Source organism: Artibeus jamaicensis, unplaced genomic scaffold (genome assembly GCF_021234435.1).
Source record: "Artibeus jamaicensis isolate MK-2021 breed Jamaican fruit bat unplaced genomic scaffold, CSHL_Jam_final contig_135, whole genome shotgun sequence".
NCBI lineage: Eukaryota > Metazoa > Chordata > Mammalia > Chiroptera > Phyllostomidae > Artibeus > Artibeus jamaicensis.
The window spans coordinates 1,106,151-1,122,850 of record NW_026521267.1 but is presented as its reverse complement, the minus strand read 5'-3'; the positions used below and the strand labels follow the sequence as shown (position 1 = coordinate 1,122,850).

At 42.4% G+C, this 16,700-nt stretch overlaps 1 protein-coding gene across 2 annotated transcripts in view; it reads left to right on the top strand.

The window, feature by feature from the left end:
• Positions 1-16,700, top strand: part of ACSS1 (acyl-CoA synthetase short chain family member 1) — an 84,855-nt gene that overhangs the window by 5,475 nt on the left and 62,680 nt on the right. For both annotated transcript variants that reach the window (XM_053667238.1, XM_053667236.1), the window contains exon 2: positions 4,889-4,985. In XM_053667238.1, coding sequence (XP_053523213.1) covers positions 4,889-4,985 — 97 coding nt within the window. The remainder of the gene's footprint in view (positions 1-4,888; positions 4,986-16,700) is intronic.

The following is a 16,700-nucleotide window of genomic DNA, read 5'->3' as shown; positions in this document are numbered from 1 at the left end:
CTATGAACCATCAGCAGGTGTTTACTTAGCTATTTACAGGGCTGTGCTGGACTCTATGTTAAACTGCCTTGAGGTGAACATGATAGAGCCTCTTCTCATCTCATTGTCATGACACCAGTGTGAAGTGTGAAGTGGTCACATTGTACAGGTGTGGTAATAAAGGCTCCAGCTCATGTACAATGATGAACAGTGCAGAAAATGCCCTAATGCCACAGAGTCTGCATTCTAATGAGGAGATGAATCACAAATTAATAAATGAGCAAATCAATACTAGGGTAACTTGCTCAAGGCATTTATAGTTGGTAAGGGAAGAATTATGATGTCACTCCCCAACCCACACCTATGATATGTGAATCTTAAAGGACATGGTTCCTACTCTCAATGATCTTGTGACCCAGACTACAGAGAGTTTAACAGAGCCAGCATTGTGTCCCAGAATGAGACCACTGGGCAGATTAACTAGGCCACTGATCAATGGAGAGGGAGAGATTACTGTGTGCTGGGAAACTTGGAAAAGGCTTGAATTAGGAGTTGGGATTTGACCTGAGCCTTAAATTGCACCTAGGGCCCTGCCCAACTCTTCTTGGAAATGCTTGTAAATTGATTTTTTTTGTCCCACTGCCCAGTTCTCATTTTAAATTTTTTTAAAATGTGGAGAAATAAAAATTTCTTCCTTTTATCCTTGCTCTTTCCCTTCTTTCTTTTTCTCCCTGCAGTTGAGGCAATAGCAGGACCCATACATATGTATGTATGTGTTAAAAGCCAACATATACATAGTGTTTTGGAGCCACTGTAACCCAAATCCCACACAGTGCTTTCTCTAAGTGTCCATGTCATCTGAGTGTCAACCATAGTAGCTGTGAACTGTGCTTCCTTTGGGAACATAGCCACAAAATCTGACCCTGTGCCGGGAAGCTCTCCAATGGCATCTAATTCCTGCTGTCACTCCCAGAGCTAGAAACTGTTATCCCAACTTCAGATTAGAAAAATTAAATTTAGATTAAATAACAAGAGTGTTGTTTCTGCTTAGTGAGTGTTTGGACATGGCTGGACTCTGGAGGATGGATTTGACCTGTGACTTGGGCTGCCATCTTGTGAGGGTATGGTCAAATGTCTTACAGATCTGGCAAGTGTTTTTGATAACTTCTGTCCCCATAGGGGAAAGAAAGCCCCCCTGGAATCTGGAATATATGTATAAAGTAGAATGTGTTTAGATATGTGCATGCATGCCTGTCTGTGGGAGCATGGTCCTGGACCAGCAGCAATGGCATCACTGGGATCTGTCAGAAGTGAAATGCTCAGGCCCACCCAGACCTGCTCATTCAGACTTCTGGTGGTGGTGGGGCTCACAGTCTGTGTGGTAAGAAGCCCTGTAGGAGTTCTGGGAAGTTTAGAAGTGCTGACTTAGACCAACAAGAGCACTCCTTGAGGAACAAAGCCATGAAGACAGGAAGAGGTTTGTTCCTTCCCTGGGACATGGCGCCAACCTAGTGCCCTTCAGATTCTACTGTTGCCCTTTAGCTTAAGGACTTGAATGGGCTGCCCATCATCCAGAGCTGTGATGCTTCTCTGCTTTCTGCTTTGTATTAGGCCACATGTATACAAACATGAACGGGATATCCGGCCCCTGCCCACAGAGTGACAGTAAGTGCAAACATCACAGGTGAATGAGTTAAAGATCAAAGGGATGCAAAGTGGTCACTGAGAGAGTGAGAATGTATAGGTTGGGACCTACAGAAGGCTGAGCACCAGGTGAGAACAGCAGTGGGGAGAGTGGTACAGTGTGCCCCAGGCAGGAAGAAACCATGCAAACAGGAAGTGCTCAACAAAATTTGCACTGCCAATAGGGAGAGGTAGATCACTCAAGGCCTTAGTAGTCATTTGTTCAGCACCTCCCTATGCAAGGAAGACGCTTAGGAATACTGTACCTGGGCCTCAGTGCTAACCTGCCTGAATTCCTGCCAATTGTCAGCCACAGGAAGAGATGGACATAGGACTGTCTTGCTCTTCACCCAGCCACATTCTGGGTGCTATCCATCCTGGGGCAGGTCTTTCCCCTCCACCTTCAGCACCTCTGCCCTTCTGTTTGGTGTAAACCATGCACAGAATGCCCTGCTGGGCTCTGGGCCACTGAGGATCTAGGTTTGAAATTGGGCAGTCATGTGTGGGCACCCTAGCTGCCATGGGAGCAGGCAATGTGGGTAAATGAGCCCCTGCTGGGGCCCCTTGCTTTAGCCCCTTTACTTTGAGGCCATTTCTGTTGCTTCTTGGCTAGCCCTTGGGCAGGTCACTGGACCACCTATAGATTGTTTCCTAAGCTATGTCTGAGCCAGCCTTTTTTCCAAGGTGACTCAGAAGGTTCAACTCAAGGTGGAATAAGGTGTTTTGGAGCAGGCTTCTCAGATAAGAGTGTGCACACCTATCATCTGGAATTTTCTCAAGGCTACTCTGGGGTGGCACCAAAGGTTTGTGTCTGTTCCCCAGTAATGCCTGGAGCAGCCAGGCATTACTCACATACACATGGAAGCAACACTTTTCTGCTCAGGGCAAAGCTTTAACTCACTCTGTTTCTCTCCTCCATCCCTTTCTTAGTATCTGTCCTCAGTATCAAGGAGCTGGGCACTCCAAGGCTTGTCATGACCTACTTAGGGTTACTGCTTCCTGTTCCATCAATCAGTTCCTCCGGGGCCAGGCAGTTGGAGGGGGGACAGGACTGGCTGAGGTGTGACTACCACCTCAGCTCCCAGGGTAGGGTGTATCCTCATCTGCTGCTTGTTCAAGATAAGTCAGAAATCCCCACTTTTAGTGTGAAAACTTGATATCTCAACTTTGGGACATATTGAGACACACACAAACATACACATTGATTTTGGGTTTATTATATAAATCTAGGTTCTGCCACCAAGCACCTTCTCAGTTTCTCTTCTTTCTTTTCCTCTCCTCTGTTTTTGGGTATTTCTTCTCATCTGTTTGTTTAATAAATCAAAGAACTTTTTAAGTCAATAAAGAGTAACTTTTTTCATGACACTTATCTTTATTACATATTTTTGCCATATAATTTGTATGCTTGTTAAGAGTCAGAAAATTGAAATGAAAATTTTATTATAAGCATAAATAATAAATAACATAACCCAAGAGGGGAAAGTATAATTCACACACACACACACACACACACACACACACACATATTAGCTAAAGTATGTAAATATTTTCATGTGAGTTCTCATGATCTTTTGGTATCTCCCATAAATTTTGTCAGAATGGTTATATCCTATTTAAAAGTCTCTAACTCATGTGGCTGGTGTGGCTCAGTGGACTGAGTGCTGGCCTGCAAACCAAAGGGTTGAGGGTTGATTCCTAGTCAGCACATGCCTGGGTCTTGGGTCAGGTCCCCCAGTAGGAGGCTTGAGAGAGGCAACCACACATTGATGTTTCTCTCTCTTTCTCCCTCCCTTCCTCTGTCTAAAAATAAATAAATGAAATCTTAAAAAAAAGTCTCTAACTGATAGCATGGTATTTATCAGTTGGTAATAATACCTTGTGTTTATATAACAGCACTTTAACATTTAGTATTTCACTTGTTTCTGGCCGTAGCCTTGTGAGTTAGAAATGATAGATAATGCAGCTCCCATTTACCTAGGAGGAGATTGATTTGAAGAAGATAAGTAAGTGCCTTGAAAAGAAAAAAAAAACATTTATATACCTGGACATTGGGCATTGGGGTGACACTGGAGACCAGATGGACAGATAGCTGCTGCCCCTAACAGATATTTGTGGTGATCGTTTTCCCTGTTGATGGAAAGGTGAGCAAAGAAAGCCTGGCTTTGGAGGTCGGCATTTCGGCATTGACAGCCACAGCTAAGCTCACTTTGAACAGGATGTCAGCAAATGAACAAGATCCTACTAATCTTCACATTTACAGTAAATTGACAGAATTTACTTGTTTTTTTTACAGGCGGTCATGTGATCAATGCTTAGATAATGGAGGGGGAGGGAAGCAGAGTCTTCTGGAAAATCACCATTGTGTTTCCCCATTGTTGCAACACTCCTTGGAAAAGAGGCTGGTTTTAGGGTGTTGGCTGGACACCTGAGAAGGGATGTGGCTCTTTGACCTAGACAGCATGCATCTCTGCCACTTTCGAGAACCCCTTGCATAAATGTTGTACTGGATCAGAGGCATCCTATTTGCATTAAATATTTTTTCCAGCCCTGCCCGGGTGGTTCATTTGGTTGGAGTATCATCCAGTACACCAAAAGGTTGCGGGTTCAATCTCTAGTCAAGTCACATACCTAGGTTGTGGGTTTGGTCCCCAGTTGGGGAGTGTACTGCAGCAACCAATCAATGTTTCTCTCTCACATCAATGTTTCTCTCTCTCTCTCTCTCTCTCCCCCCTCTAAAACAATAAATATATACTCAGGTGAGAATTAAAAAAAAAAAATATATATATATATATATATATATATATATATATATATATATATTCTTTCCAATGTCTCAGGCTATGGTGCCCAGCCCCAGCTACACAATAGAACCACCCAGAAGCCTTGAAAATTACAGGGTCATTTGGGTCAGGGTTTCTCGGGGTGACCCAGACAACACCAATGTGTGTCTGGGATTGGGACTGCTGGTGTGAAGTGTCTGTTTTATTCCATTCATAGGGGATCACCCTATACCTATGAGATTGCATTTGTGTAGTTATTATCTTATTTTCACAGGCTTTGACAGTCACCCTTCTCCTTGCAAGGAAGTAGAAGTCTCACCTTTGATGAGGGAAATGGAAGTATCCACTTCATCAGAGAGTAGTGCAAGTCACAGCACACCAGACCTTCCCCTGATTCTGACTCCAAGAGCTCCAAGTTTAATGTTTGTCAATGTGTTTTTGTGCAGTCAACTGCTTGGATCAGCATGTTCAGAAATCCCCGGAGAGCATTGCTTTGATCTGGGAGCGAGATGAGCCTGGAACTGAAGTGAGGATCACCTACAGGTACTGTGTGTCCCCTGATGTCGGGCATCTCAGTGCCCCACAGGGTCTCCTGGGCCTTTATGTCTCTGTTGTAGATGCTGGCACTACACCTCTGCTGGACTGTGTTCCAGGAGCAGGATTGCCCAACTTGGAAGAGGCCTGGCTTTCCTGTTCACTTGGCAATACTTGGTGTCTTCAGATTCCCGTAGAAGGAGTTGACTCTTTGAGAACAATTATAATGAATGTTCAAGGTATAGGGAATCTATGGGCGCAGACCCATCAGTGTGTGTTTGGTCCTGGGCAGCGGTTGTCTAAATACCAAGGAGTATGTTTCAGCTTTGGAAATGTTCTTTCATCCCAGGAAAAGTAAGCATGAATGCAAGCTGGATAAAATAGATGCTGGCATAATTATTGTAAGATCAACCTGCTCAGCCTCTTACTCATAGTACACTTGTAAAAGTGAGACTAAAAATAAAATCAAGTCTTTTACAGAGGGGTACACCTGACATTTGTATTCTTTGATTACTTAAATGTAGCAGACCCTGTCCAGCAGAGTCTGCCTGTTGTGGCTGATGATGAGAATCAATGCACAGGTGACAACAATCCTGTGTGGAAAAGGGAACAGGCATGGCTGCTCTCTCAAGGGGAGAGCGCCTATGGGTGTCTTGGCCACTCCCTCAAGAGGGGAGCACCCCAACCTTTGCCTAGACAGGCTTTTATTATTTTCCTGGGGTCTTACATCATAGAAAGATTTATTATCTATCACATAGAACATTATTGTCTACATTCTAGGTACAATCAAGGAAATAAAAATAACATGCAAAGGGGAATGGCAATGAGCTCATTAGCTCTGTCCTTGGGAGAACTCATACAGGCTTTGGAAATTACCTCGAGGATAGATAATACACATTTGTTGTTTTAGACCAGGGTGATGGAGTTTTATCAAGAGCAAGCCATAACAATCTGTATGCATTTTCTAGGCCCAATTCCCATAGGAAAAGTTGGTTTGAAGATCTGGCTCCTGCCCACCACCTTGCATCTGTAGGTTTTCCATACAGAGCTGAGTCACATTTGGCAGGCCAAGACAAACCAATCTCCTACACTTAAATTCTTCACATATTCTAAGTGCCATGCACCTTTCTGGATATTATGTGTATGTAAGAGGATTTGAACAAACCCAGCATCCAGGAATAGTAATTGGCCTCCTACAAGTGCTGTCTCTTGTGGGGAATGGCCTTGTTTGGGGTCTCTGTGGCCGGTCACAGCAGAGCATTGAGTCTTCTTTCCCTAGGGGTAAAACTCCCTTTGCTAAAGCCTCCAGTGCCCTTCACAGTACTATCTCACACCCACTATGAACCTTAGTTGTATGTCCTTTATCACCACTCCCACTCCCCATCAAGCCCCATCAAGGAGTCATGATCATGATTATGCTTCCGGTGGGTGGCTTATAGCTTTTCTTGTGTAATCATTTAACAAGTTTTATTGTGTGCCACTGTATTAAACAAGCCCCAAATACATAGCAGTGTGGCTGGGTGTCTCTGAGAAGGTGACATATTTTTTTAATATATTTTTTTATTTATCTTTAGAGGGGAAGGGAAGGAGAGAAATATCAATGTATGGTTGCCTCTCGTGTGTCCCATGCTGGCAACTGGCCTGCAACCCAGGCATGTGCCCTGACTGGGAATCGAACTGTGATACTTTGGTTCTCAGGCCTGCGCTCAATCCACTGAGCTACAGCAGCCAGGGCTAGGAGGTGACATTTAAGCCGAGGTCCTATTGCTTAGGAGACGCAGCCATGAGAAGAATGGGGGAAGAACTTCTCAGGCCAACTCAGAACCCTGAGGGGAAATAAGCATAGGAACCCCAGGAACAGAGAGAAGGTGCACGTGGCTAGGGTGATGGGAGTGAAAGAATGAAGTAGGAATGTTCAGAGGAGTAGATCCAGGTCCAGGGGCCTGAGAACAGCAGTTCTTCCCTTGCCATTTTGATGACTAAAGGAGCCACTGGGCACACCTAGTTTCTTGCATATCGGTTAAACTTGGTATTTATCACCAAAAATGATAAAATTACTCAGGTTGACTTTTGGATCTGCTGCACCTTTTAGTGGGTACTGCCTTACTTGTTCTCTCCTGTTTTTGTCAACACCCTCAACATTCATAGTCCATCATGGCCTTTTCAGCTTCTGTGTGGACCCTTTTCCCGCCAACCTCACAGCCTATACAGATAAACACTAACTTGATGTTAACACTAATTTGATGACAGGCTCAGAGGCAGTTTTGTGTTTCTTCAAGCTGTGACTGAAAGTCCAGGAAAACAACTTGAGCCTGAGGCAGTCACACCAAGTGTTTGTGCCATCTGGATTCCCCTCTGTGTGGCTGTGTTGGCAGAGCAAACTGTCCCTTCTTACTTTCCTCTGGGTGTTAACTTGGAAGGCTTTGTGGATTCACCTTAAAGCCTGAGAAACAGCCATCTTTACTTGTGTCTTGTTTGAAACTATCTGTGTGAACACACTTGCTCTGTTTTGTCATTGCTGTTGTAGCCCAAGGGACTTGCATGAAGCAGTGTAGAGAGACTCACCAAATCACATGGGGGCATGTAAACCCGAGGAAGGAACTGAACAATATCCTGTTGCATTTTTTCCTTAACCACAAGGAAAAGTGCATGTATTTATAGAGTTAAAACCTATATCTTCTCCCATATACTGCCAGGGAAAGACCATTACTTTTGTGGCTTCCCTGGGAGGTAAACAAGCCTGCCAAGCAGTAGATGAATGTCTTGTTAGGAAACCAGGAATTTTCAGGGATGGGCTCCAGATTAGAGTCCACTGTCTCCTGTCCAGACTGCCAGTCTGAAGGCTTCTCTGGAGCTCTTTGTACATGGGTGCCCTTGTATCAGTGGTATGAGCTGGGCTTTGCTTCTGGAAAGAAAAGAACTTCTCTTCAGGAGACAAGACTCTGGTTGAAGGCCAACTGTTAGGGTCTAAGGGGAATTATGCCAAGTGGAAAATTAGGTATTAATTTTGGAGGAGGACAGAGATTTTCTGAAGTCTGACTATTACTTCCATACCACAAGATTAATCTAGAAGCCAACAACATACTAGGCTGTCATAGTAGAAGAGAAACTCTTGGGATATAGCATTTGACCAGACATGCCTAGGGAGACATACTTTGGAGGAGGTAGTTCTGGGTATAAAACCAAACACTCACTTGTGAAAGAAAAGGTTACTTCATCCTCAGTCTCACTTCTCTCCAATTCTTCAACCTAATTACAAGAAAGGTTGGATGTAACTGCAGTGAGTAGGCTTTTAACACTTCCTAAATTCCCTTTTGAGTAGGGTTAGCCTCAGGTTCAGAGGCTTTGGTTTATTTTTTAAATAAATTTGCATAAAAATAAACCACCCCCCAATATATTACATAAATAACAATAAGGGGCCAGATGACCAAAAAAATCATGAAATCTAGGCACCTTTGTAATAGAAAGCAAGCAGTTCTGATGCTGAGGGTTATAGAGGAACTAGTTAAAACCAGACCATTGGAGCCAAGCCTAACCCTTTCAGTTGAAGAGTTGTGAATGTCATTTAAGTGCAGTGTGCCTCAGTTTTTTTATCTGGAAAATGTGGGAAGGAGATGATAACTCATAACCCATAAGTTGTGAGGGTTATATGGATATGCAAAGGATTCAGAGCAGTACTCAGCACAGGAAATTCACTTAATGGAAGTTAGTTTTGTCATTCCATGAGCAGGAAATGTGAGTGGAGGGTAGGTAGATAGGAGAAGGGTGTTCTGGATATTTAACATGTAGGGTTAGGGAAGGGAGCAGCCCCCTTGATGCTGAGGAGGTAGGAGATGATTGGCCTGATGGTGCTGCGGTGGCTTAAAGAGAAGGTTTCTTGTGCTGTAGTAGGTGGTAAGTGAGGCTGGAAGAGGTGGGGTTGCTTATGCAGACTGTGGGATGATACAGCAGGTGATGGATGGGTGCATAGCACCCATACCAGAGTATAGCAGGGTGGGTATGTCTGCCTTCCCTCCAGAATTTTAGAACCACAGGTTATTGGCTAAGTGCCTGGAACCTGCAGGTCAGTAGCAGCCTGACTGTGAGTAATGAACTCTTTTCAAACTCCCCTGCCACACACTAAGGTGAGGACTTCCTAATAGCACCCACCACAGGGATGCAACAGATGGGCCGTGTGAGTGAGGGCTTCATGCGTGGCATTCAAATACTTGTGAGGCTCATTCACTCTGAGTCAATGAATGACATAGATATTTGCAACTTACACAAAAGCAAGCTAGCATTTTTCTTCTCCCTTCTGAGAAGAGGCACTTGAGGTGCCCATCTTCTTTTAAGTTTTTTTTTTCTGCCACTTTCTACAATAATTGTGCCTAGTGCCTCACATTAGACTCTTAAGTCTTTTCCAGCTGCTATAATAAAACACCACAGACTGGGGTCTTATAAATAACAGAAACCTACAAGGTCTATCCAGAAAATGTCTAGTCATTGTTGGAGTTCCATCCAAGATGGAAGTGTAGATAGAAAACTTCCGTTCCTCACACAATCAAAAGAAGGATAACAACTACTTTAAAAAACAACCAGAACTGCCAGAAAATCAAACTGCATGGAACTCCGACAGCCAGGAGTTAAAGAAACATTTGTCCAGACTCATAGGAGAGGCAGAGATGGGCAGCCTTCAAGGCAAGTTAGTGGGCAGCATGGGTTGGCTAACTGGGAAAATAAAGACTCAAAACCTCTGGCTGTAAAATTCTGTGGAGGTTGTAAAGGCAGGAAAAACTCCCATTCTCACAGGAGAGTCTGTTGGAGAGGCCCACGGGATCCTAGAATGTACACACATGCAACCACCTGGGAATCAGCACCTGAAAGGGCAAAATCTGCTTGTGGGAAGCAAGAAAAGTGATGGAAAGTGGGGCTAGAATGCAGTGAGGAAGCATCATTGTTCCCTCTCGGAACTCTCCCCAACAGACAGTGCCACAACATAATGACATGGGTTGCCCTACCCTGGTGCATACCAAAGGCTCTGCCCATTACAGTATAACAGGTGCACCAAGACAAAGAAATATGGTCCAAATGATAGAACAGATCAAAACTCCAGACAGAAAAAGATTTGAGCGACGAGGACATGGACTGCATATCAGAAGTAGAGTTCAAAGCACTGATAATCAGGATGCTCACAGAAATGATTATGTTCTGTTGCAAAATGAAGGAAGAAATGAAGGCTATACAAAGTGAAATAAAGAAAAATATACAAGAACCAAAGTGAAAGGATGGAAACTGAGACTAAAATCAATGATTCAGAGCAAAAGGAAGAAATAAACATCCAGCTGGAACAGAATGAAAAAACAAGAATTCAAAAAAATGAGGAGAGACTTAGGAACCTCTGGGAGATTTTAAACACTCCAACATCTGAATCATAGGGGTGCCAGAAGGAAAAGAAGAACAAGTTATTGAAAACTTACTTGAATAAATAATGAAGGAAAACTTCCCCAGTCTGGTGAAGGAAATAGATTTCTAGAAAGTCCGTGAAGCCCAGAGAGTCCCAAAGAAATTATACCCGAGGAGGAACACACCTAGGCACATCATAACTAAGTTGCCCAAGATTAAAGGTAAAGAGAGAATCTTAAAAGCAGCAAGAGAAAAGGGGAGTTACCTACAAAGGAGTTCCCATAAGCCTATCAGCTGATGTCTCAAAAGAAACTTTGCAGTCAAGAAGGGGCTGGAAATAAGCATCCAAAGGCATGAAAGGCAAGGACCTACATCCAAGATTACTCTATCCAGCAAAGTTATCATTTAGAATGGAAGGCCAGATAAAGTGCTTCCCAGATAAGGGCAAGTCAAAGAAGTTAGTCACCATCCAGACCTTATTTTATGAAATGTTAAAGAGACTTACCTAAGAAAAAGAGGATAATTAAAAATTACCGCAACAAACTCACAACTATCAACAACTGAACCTAAAACAAAAACAAAGATAAACTAAGTAAACAACTAGAACAGAAACAGAATCACAGAAATGGAGATCACATGGAGGATTACCATCAGGGAGGGAGAATGGGGAGAATGGTTGAAAGGTACAGGGAATAAGAAGCATAAATCGTAGGTACAAAATAGACAGGAGGAGGTTAAGAATAGTATAGGAAATGTTGAAGTCAAAGAACTTATATGTATGACTTATGGACATGACCTAAGGCAGGGGTGTCAAACTCATTTTCACTGGAGGCCACATCAGCCTCATGGTTGCCTTCAAAGGGCTAAATGTAATTTCAACTCCATAACAGGTAAGGAGTAGTTACATTTCTACAGTCCTAAAATTATTTTGGCACTTTGAAGGCAACTGCAAGGCTGATGTGGCTCCTGGTGAAAATGATTTTGACACCCCTGACCTAAGGGATGGGAATGCTGGTGGGAGAGTGGGTGCAGGGCAGAGGGGAATAAATGGGAGAAAAAAAAACTGAGGCAATTCTAATAGCATACTCAGTAAAATATACTTTTTAACAAAAAACTTTATTTATTTATTTATTTATTTATTTATTTATTTATTTATTTATTTATTTATTTTAGAGAGAGGGGAAGAGAGGGAGAAAGAGAGGGAGAAAGAGAGGGATAGAAACATCAATATGTGGTTACCTCTCACCCACCCCTAACTGGGGACCTGGTCCACAACCCAGGCATGTGTCCTGACTGGGTATTGAACCAGTAGCCCTTTGCAGACAGGCACTCAATATACTGAGCCACATCAGCCAGGGCAATAAAATATGCTTTAAAAAGAAAAAATAGTTTTGCATCTTTTCATCAAGACCATAGAGCTGACCCCTACCCTATAAGCACCCAGGCTTAGTGAAGAGAAGTAACTGTCTACAAAATGCTTTGTGTCTGTCACAGGCCTTATATTCACATATCAACACAGTTACTGGAAAATCTCATATTCCATGCAGCAATATGCTCACTGGTATCTCCCCTAGAGCAAGGGACATAAAGGAAAAAAGATACAAATGGGATTTCATCCAAATAAAAAGCTTCTGCATGGCTAAAGAAACGGCATTAAAATGAAAAGAGAACCAACTATATGGAAAGACATATTTGCCAATTATACCTCGGTCAAGGGCTTGATCTCCAAAATATGTAAAGAACTCACATGACTCCATTCCAGGAACACAAACAATGCAATTAAAAAATGGGCAAAGGACTTGAACAGATACTTTTCTGAGGAGGACATATGGAGGGCCCAGAGACATATGAAAAGATGCTCAGCATCACTAGCCATCAGAGAGATGCAAATTTTTTTTTTTTTGCTGTTGCAAAAGTTAAGATTTTCTTTTTCTTTTTTATTTTTTATATAAAGTATTTTATTTTATTTATTTATTTTTTTAATATTAAATTTTATTTAATTACTTTTCTTTTTTTAAATATTTTATTTAATTATTTTTAGAGAGAGAGGAAGAGAAGGAGAAAGAGTGGGAGAGAAGGAGAAAGAATGGGAGAGAAACATGAATGTGTGATTGCCTTTCACATGTCCCCTCCTGGGGACCTGGCCTGCAACCCAGGCACATGCCCTGACTGAGAATCAAACCGGCGACCCTTTGCTTCACAGGCCTGTGCTCAATCCACTGAGCTGCACCAGCCAGGGCTAGTTACTTTTCAAGTACATTTTTTTTTTTATCTATTTCTCCCATCCCACCCCCCCCGCCCGGTCTCCCCCCTCCATCCCAATCCCTCCCCCCCCAGTCCTCATCTCTGTGTCTTTCATACTTGTTCCTCAAAATCCCTCCCCCTTTTTCCCCTTAAGTTCCCTTCCCTCTCCCCTCTGGTCGCTGCCCACTTGTTCTCTATTTCAGTGTCTTTGTTTTTATTCTGTTTGCTTCTTTGTTTTATTCTTTAGCTTCCTGTCAAAGGTGAGATCATATGGTATTTGTCCTTCAATGCCTGGCCTATTTCACTCAGCATAATGCTTTCCAGTTCCATCCATGTTGTTGCAAAAGGTAGTAGCTCCTTCTTTCTCTCTGCTGCATAGAATTCCATTGTGTATATGTACCACAATTTTTGGATCCATTCGTTTACTGATGGGCACCTAGGTTGCTTCCAACTTTTGGCTATTGTAAATTGTGCTGCTATGAACATTGTGGTGCATAGGTTCTTTGAAATTGATGTTTTAGGATTCTTGGGGTATAATACCAGCAGTGGAATTGCTGGGTCAAAAGGCAGGTCGATTTTTATTTTCCTGAGAAAATTCCATAGTGTTTTCCATAATGGTTGTACCAGTCTGCAATCCCACCAACAGTGAACTAAGGACCCCTTTTCCCCACACCCTCTCCAACATTTGTTGTTTGTTGCTTTGTCTATTATAGCCATCCTGACTGGTGTAAAGTGGTATCTCATTGTGGTTTTAATTTGCATCTCTCTGATAGCTAACGATATTGAGCATCTCTTCATGTGTCTCTGGATATTCTGTATGTCCTCTTTACAGAAGTGTCTGTTCAAGTCCTTTTCCCATTTTTTAATTGGGTTCGATGTCTTCCTAGAGTGGAGTCGTGTGAGTTCTTTGTATGTTTTGGAGATTAAACCTTTGTCTGAGGTATCATTGGCAAATATGTTTTCCCATACAGTTGGTTGTCTTTTTAATTTAATACTGTTTTCTTTAGCCACGCAGAAGGTTTTTATTTTGATGAGATCCCATTTGTTTATTCTTTCCTTTATATTCCTTGCTCTAGGAGACATATCAGTACAAATGTTGCTGCGTGGAATATCTGAGATTTTCTTGCCAATGTTCTCCTCTAGGACTTTAATGGTGTTATGACTTATATTTAAGTCTTTTCTCCACCTTGAATTTATTTTGGTGTATGGTGTAAGTTGGTGCTCAAGTTTCATTTTTTTGCACGTAGCTGTCCAGTTCTCCCAACACCATTTGCTGAAGAGGCTATCTTTCCTCCATTTTATGTTACTGCCCCCTTTGTCGAATATTAATTGACTGTAGAGGGTTGGGTTGATTTCTGGGCTCTCTGTTCTGTTCCATTGGTCTATGTGCCTGTTTTTATGCCAGTACCAGGCTGTTTTGATTACAGTGGCTTTGTAATACAGTTTGATATCAGGTATTGTGATCCCCCCTACTTTGTTCTTCTTTCTCAAAAGAGCAGCTGCTATTCGGGCTCGTTTATGATTCCATATAAATTTTTGAAGTGTTTGTTCTATGTCTGTGAAATATGCCATTGGTACTTTAATAGGTATTGCATTGAATCTGTATATTGCTTTGGGTAGTAAGGACATTTTGATGATGTTAATTCTTCCAATCCATGAACACGGTATATGTTTCCATTTGTTTGTGTCTTCCCTGATTTCTTTTTTCAGTGCTGTGTAGTTTTCTGCGTACAGGTCTTTTACCTCTTTGGTTAGGTTTATTCCCAGATATTTTATTTTTCTTTTTGCTATATCGAATGGGATTTTTTCCTTGATTTCTGCTTCTGCTGATTCATTGTTTGTATACAAAAATGCCTTTGATTTCTGGATATTGACTTTGTATCCTGCTGTTTTGCCAAATTCATTAATTAGTTTGAGCAGTTTTTGGGTAGAGTCTATAGGATTTTCCATGTACACTATCATGTCATCTGCAAACAGTGACAATTTTGTTTCCTCCTTTCCTATTTGGATGCCTTTTATTTCCTTTTCCTGCCTGATCGCTGTGGCCAAAACTTCTAATACTATATTGAATAGAAGTGGTGAAAGTGGACATCCTTGTCTTGTTCCTGATCTTAGTGGAAAAGCTTTTAGTTTTTTCCCATTGAGTATGATATTGGCTGTAGGTCTCTCATAAATGGCCTTTATTATACTGAGGAATGTTCCCTCTATTCCCATTTTGCTGAGTGTTTTTATCATAAATGGGTGTTGTACCTTATCGAAAGCTTTTTCTGCGTCTATTGATATGATCATGTGGTTTTTGTCTTTGCTTTTGTTTATGTGATGAATTACATTTACTGTTTTGCGAATGTTGAACCATCCTTGCATCCCTGGGATGAATCCCACTTGGTCATGGTGTATTAAACAATTGATATAATCTTAATTTACATGGTTAAATAGAGTTGAGGGGAAGGTTCTGGGTATCTATATTCTGCTCTGAGCAGATAACCATGGGAATGTGGGTGTCCATTTGGTAACCTGGAGGTATGTAGTGAGTGAAAGTGGGGTCATGAAGGGCTGGACAAGGGAACCTGTGAGGTGAAAGGCTTTAGGATAGTTGTGGGTATTCAGGAACTTAAAGAGCTGTCATTCAGTGACAAATTAGATTTATTCAGGGGAGCATTAAAGGGCTGAGCTAGGACCAAGGGGTGGAATTTGAATAGCTACAAATCTTGGTCCAATTTTCAGAAGACTTTTCTCTAATCAAGTGACAAAGAGGCAGCCCTATAAGGTGGTGACTCCTGGCAGTGTGATGTTTAACAGAGCCTGGACTACTGTGGTCAAGAATGTTATAGTGAGATTTCTGAACCCCAGGGAAGCTACACCTTCTGACCTATAAGGATGCCTTCAACCTGGAGGTTTATGGCCTTGCAGAGCAGATAGGATGAGGTATGAGCTTAGAGTTTTACCTGGATCAAATTCTATATTAGAAAGTTCTCTTCTGGGTACAGTAGGAGTGTGGGCCTACCAGACCCAGCTCTAGCTCCAAGACACATGTTAAATCCCCTTAACCCTTCAGGGAGCCCAAAGGTTGCCTCAGTGTGGTCTCCAGCCCCTTTCCCAGGACTATGGGTCAACTGCTCAGCTCTGACAGCTAAGTTACTTCTGCCTTTGTAGGAAAATTCACTCATTCGTTTCCTCTTTGCTGCCTTGCTCCTCTTCCCCACAGCTAACCTTTCCAGAACACTCTCCCTGCTGCCCTAAGCAATGTACCACCAAGACAAGTTGATAAATGCACTTCAAACTCTTGTGCCTTCACTTCCCCACTCAGTCAAAGCTGTACTCCTGGAGGACACATCCCATCTCATTTCCTTTGTCTAATTCCCCACTCACCCCCATGATCCCTAGAAAGGAATTCTTAGCATCCTAAGAATTCACTGAGCCCTGGCTGGTGTGGCTCAGTGGATTGAGCACTATACTGCAAAGCAAAGGGTCACTGGTTTGATTCCTAGTTCAGGGCACATGCCTGGGTTGTGGGTCAGATTTCCTGATGCAGGGCACATAAGAGGCAACCACACATTGATGTTTCTCTCCCTGTCTTTCTCCCTCCTTCCCCTCTGTCTAAAAATAAATAACTATTTTTTTAAATTTTACTTAAGTGGGTTAGCTGATTTTAGTCATTTTGGAAAATAATTTCAAACAAAGATATCTAATGAGAAGAATAATACCTGTTGAATATTTGGCAGGGTCCCAGGTGGGTGATACTTCTCATTAATGCTCATACCAGTTATATAAGGTAGATGGTGCCTGCTGTTTCCCTGATGGTTGTGTAGCAGCTGAGAAAGGTAAGATTCCATGCTTAGGCAGCTGCTATAGAAAGCTAATACAGATCTCTGTTGATACAGTTCACACTTGTTCCTTGACTTCAAACTGCTGCATTTGGTCTGCAGAATGACTGAATTTCATCACCATTGATCTGTGACACACACTCAAGCCTCTATCTCCCTAGGCACTGCCTGGAGGCTTAAATCCTTAGAGCTATGAACATGGCACCTGTACTGGACTTGAGTTACTCTTCTGCATCATTGACCATATTTGCCACTTCAGCACTGTCAACAGGCC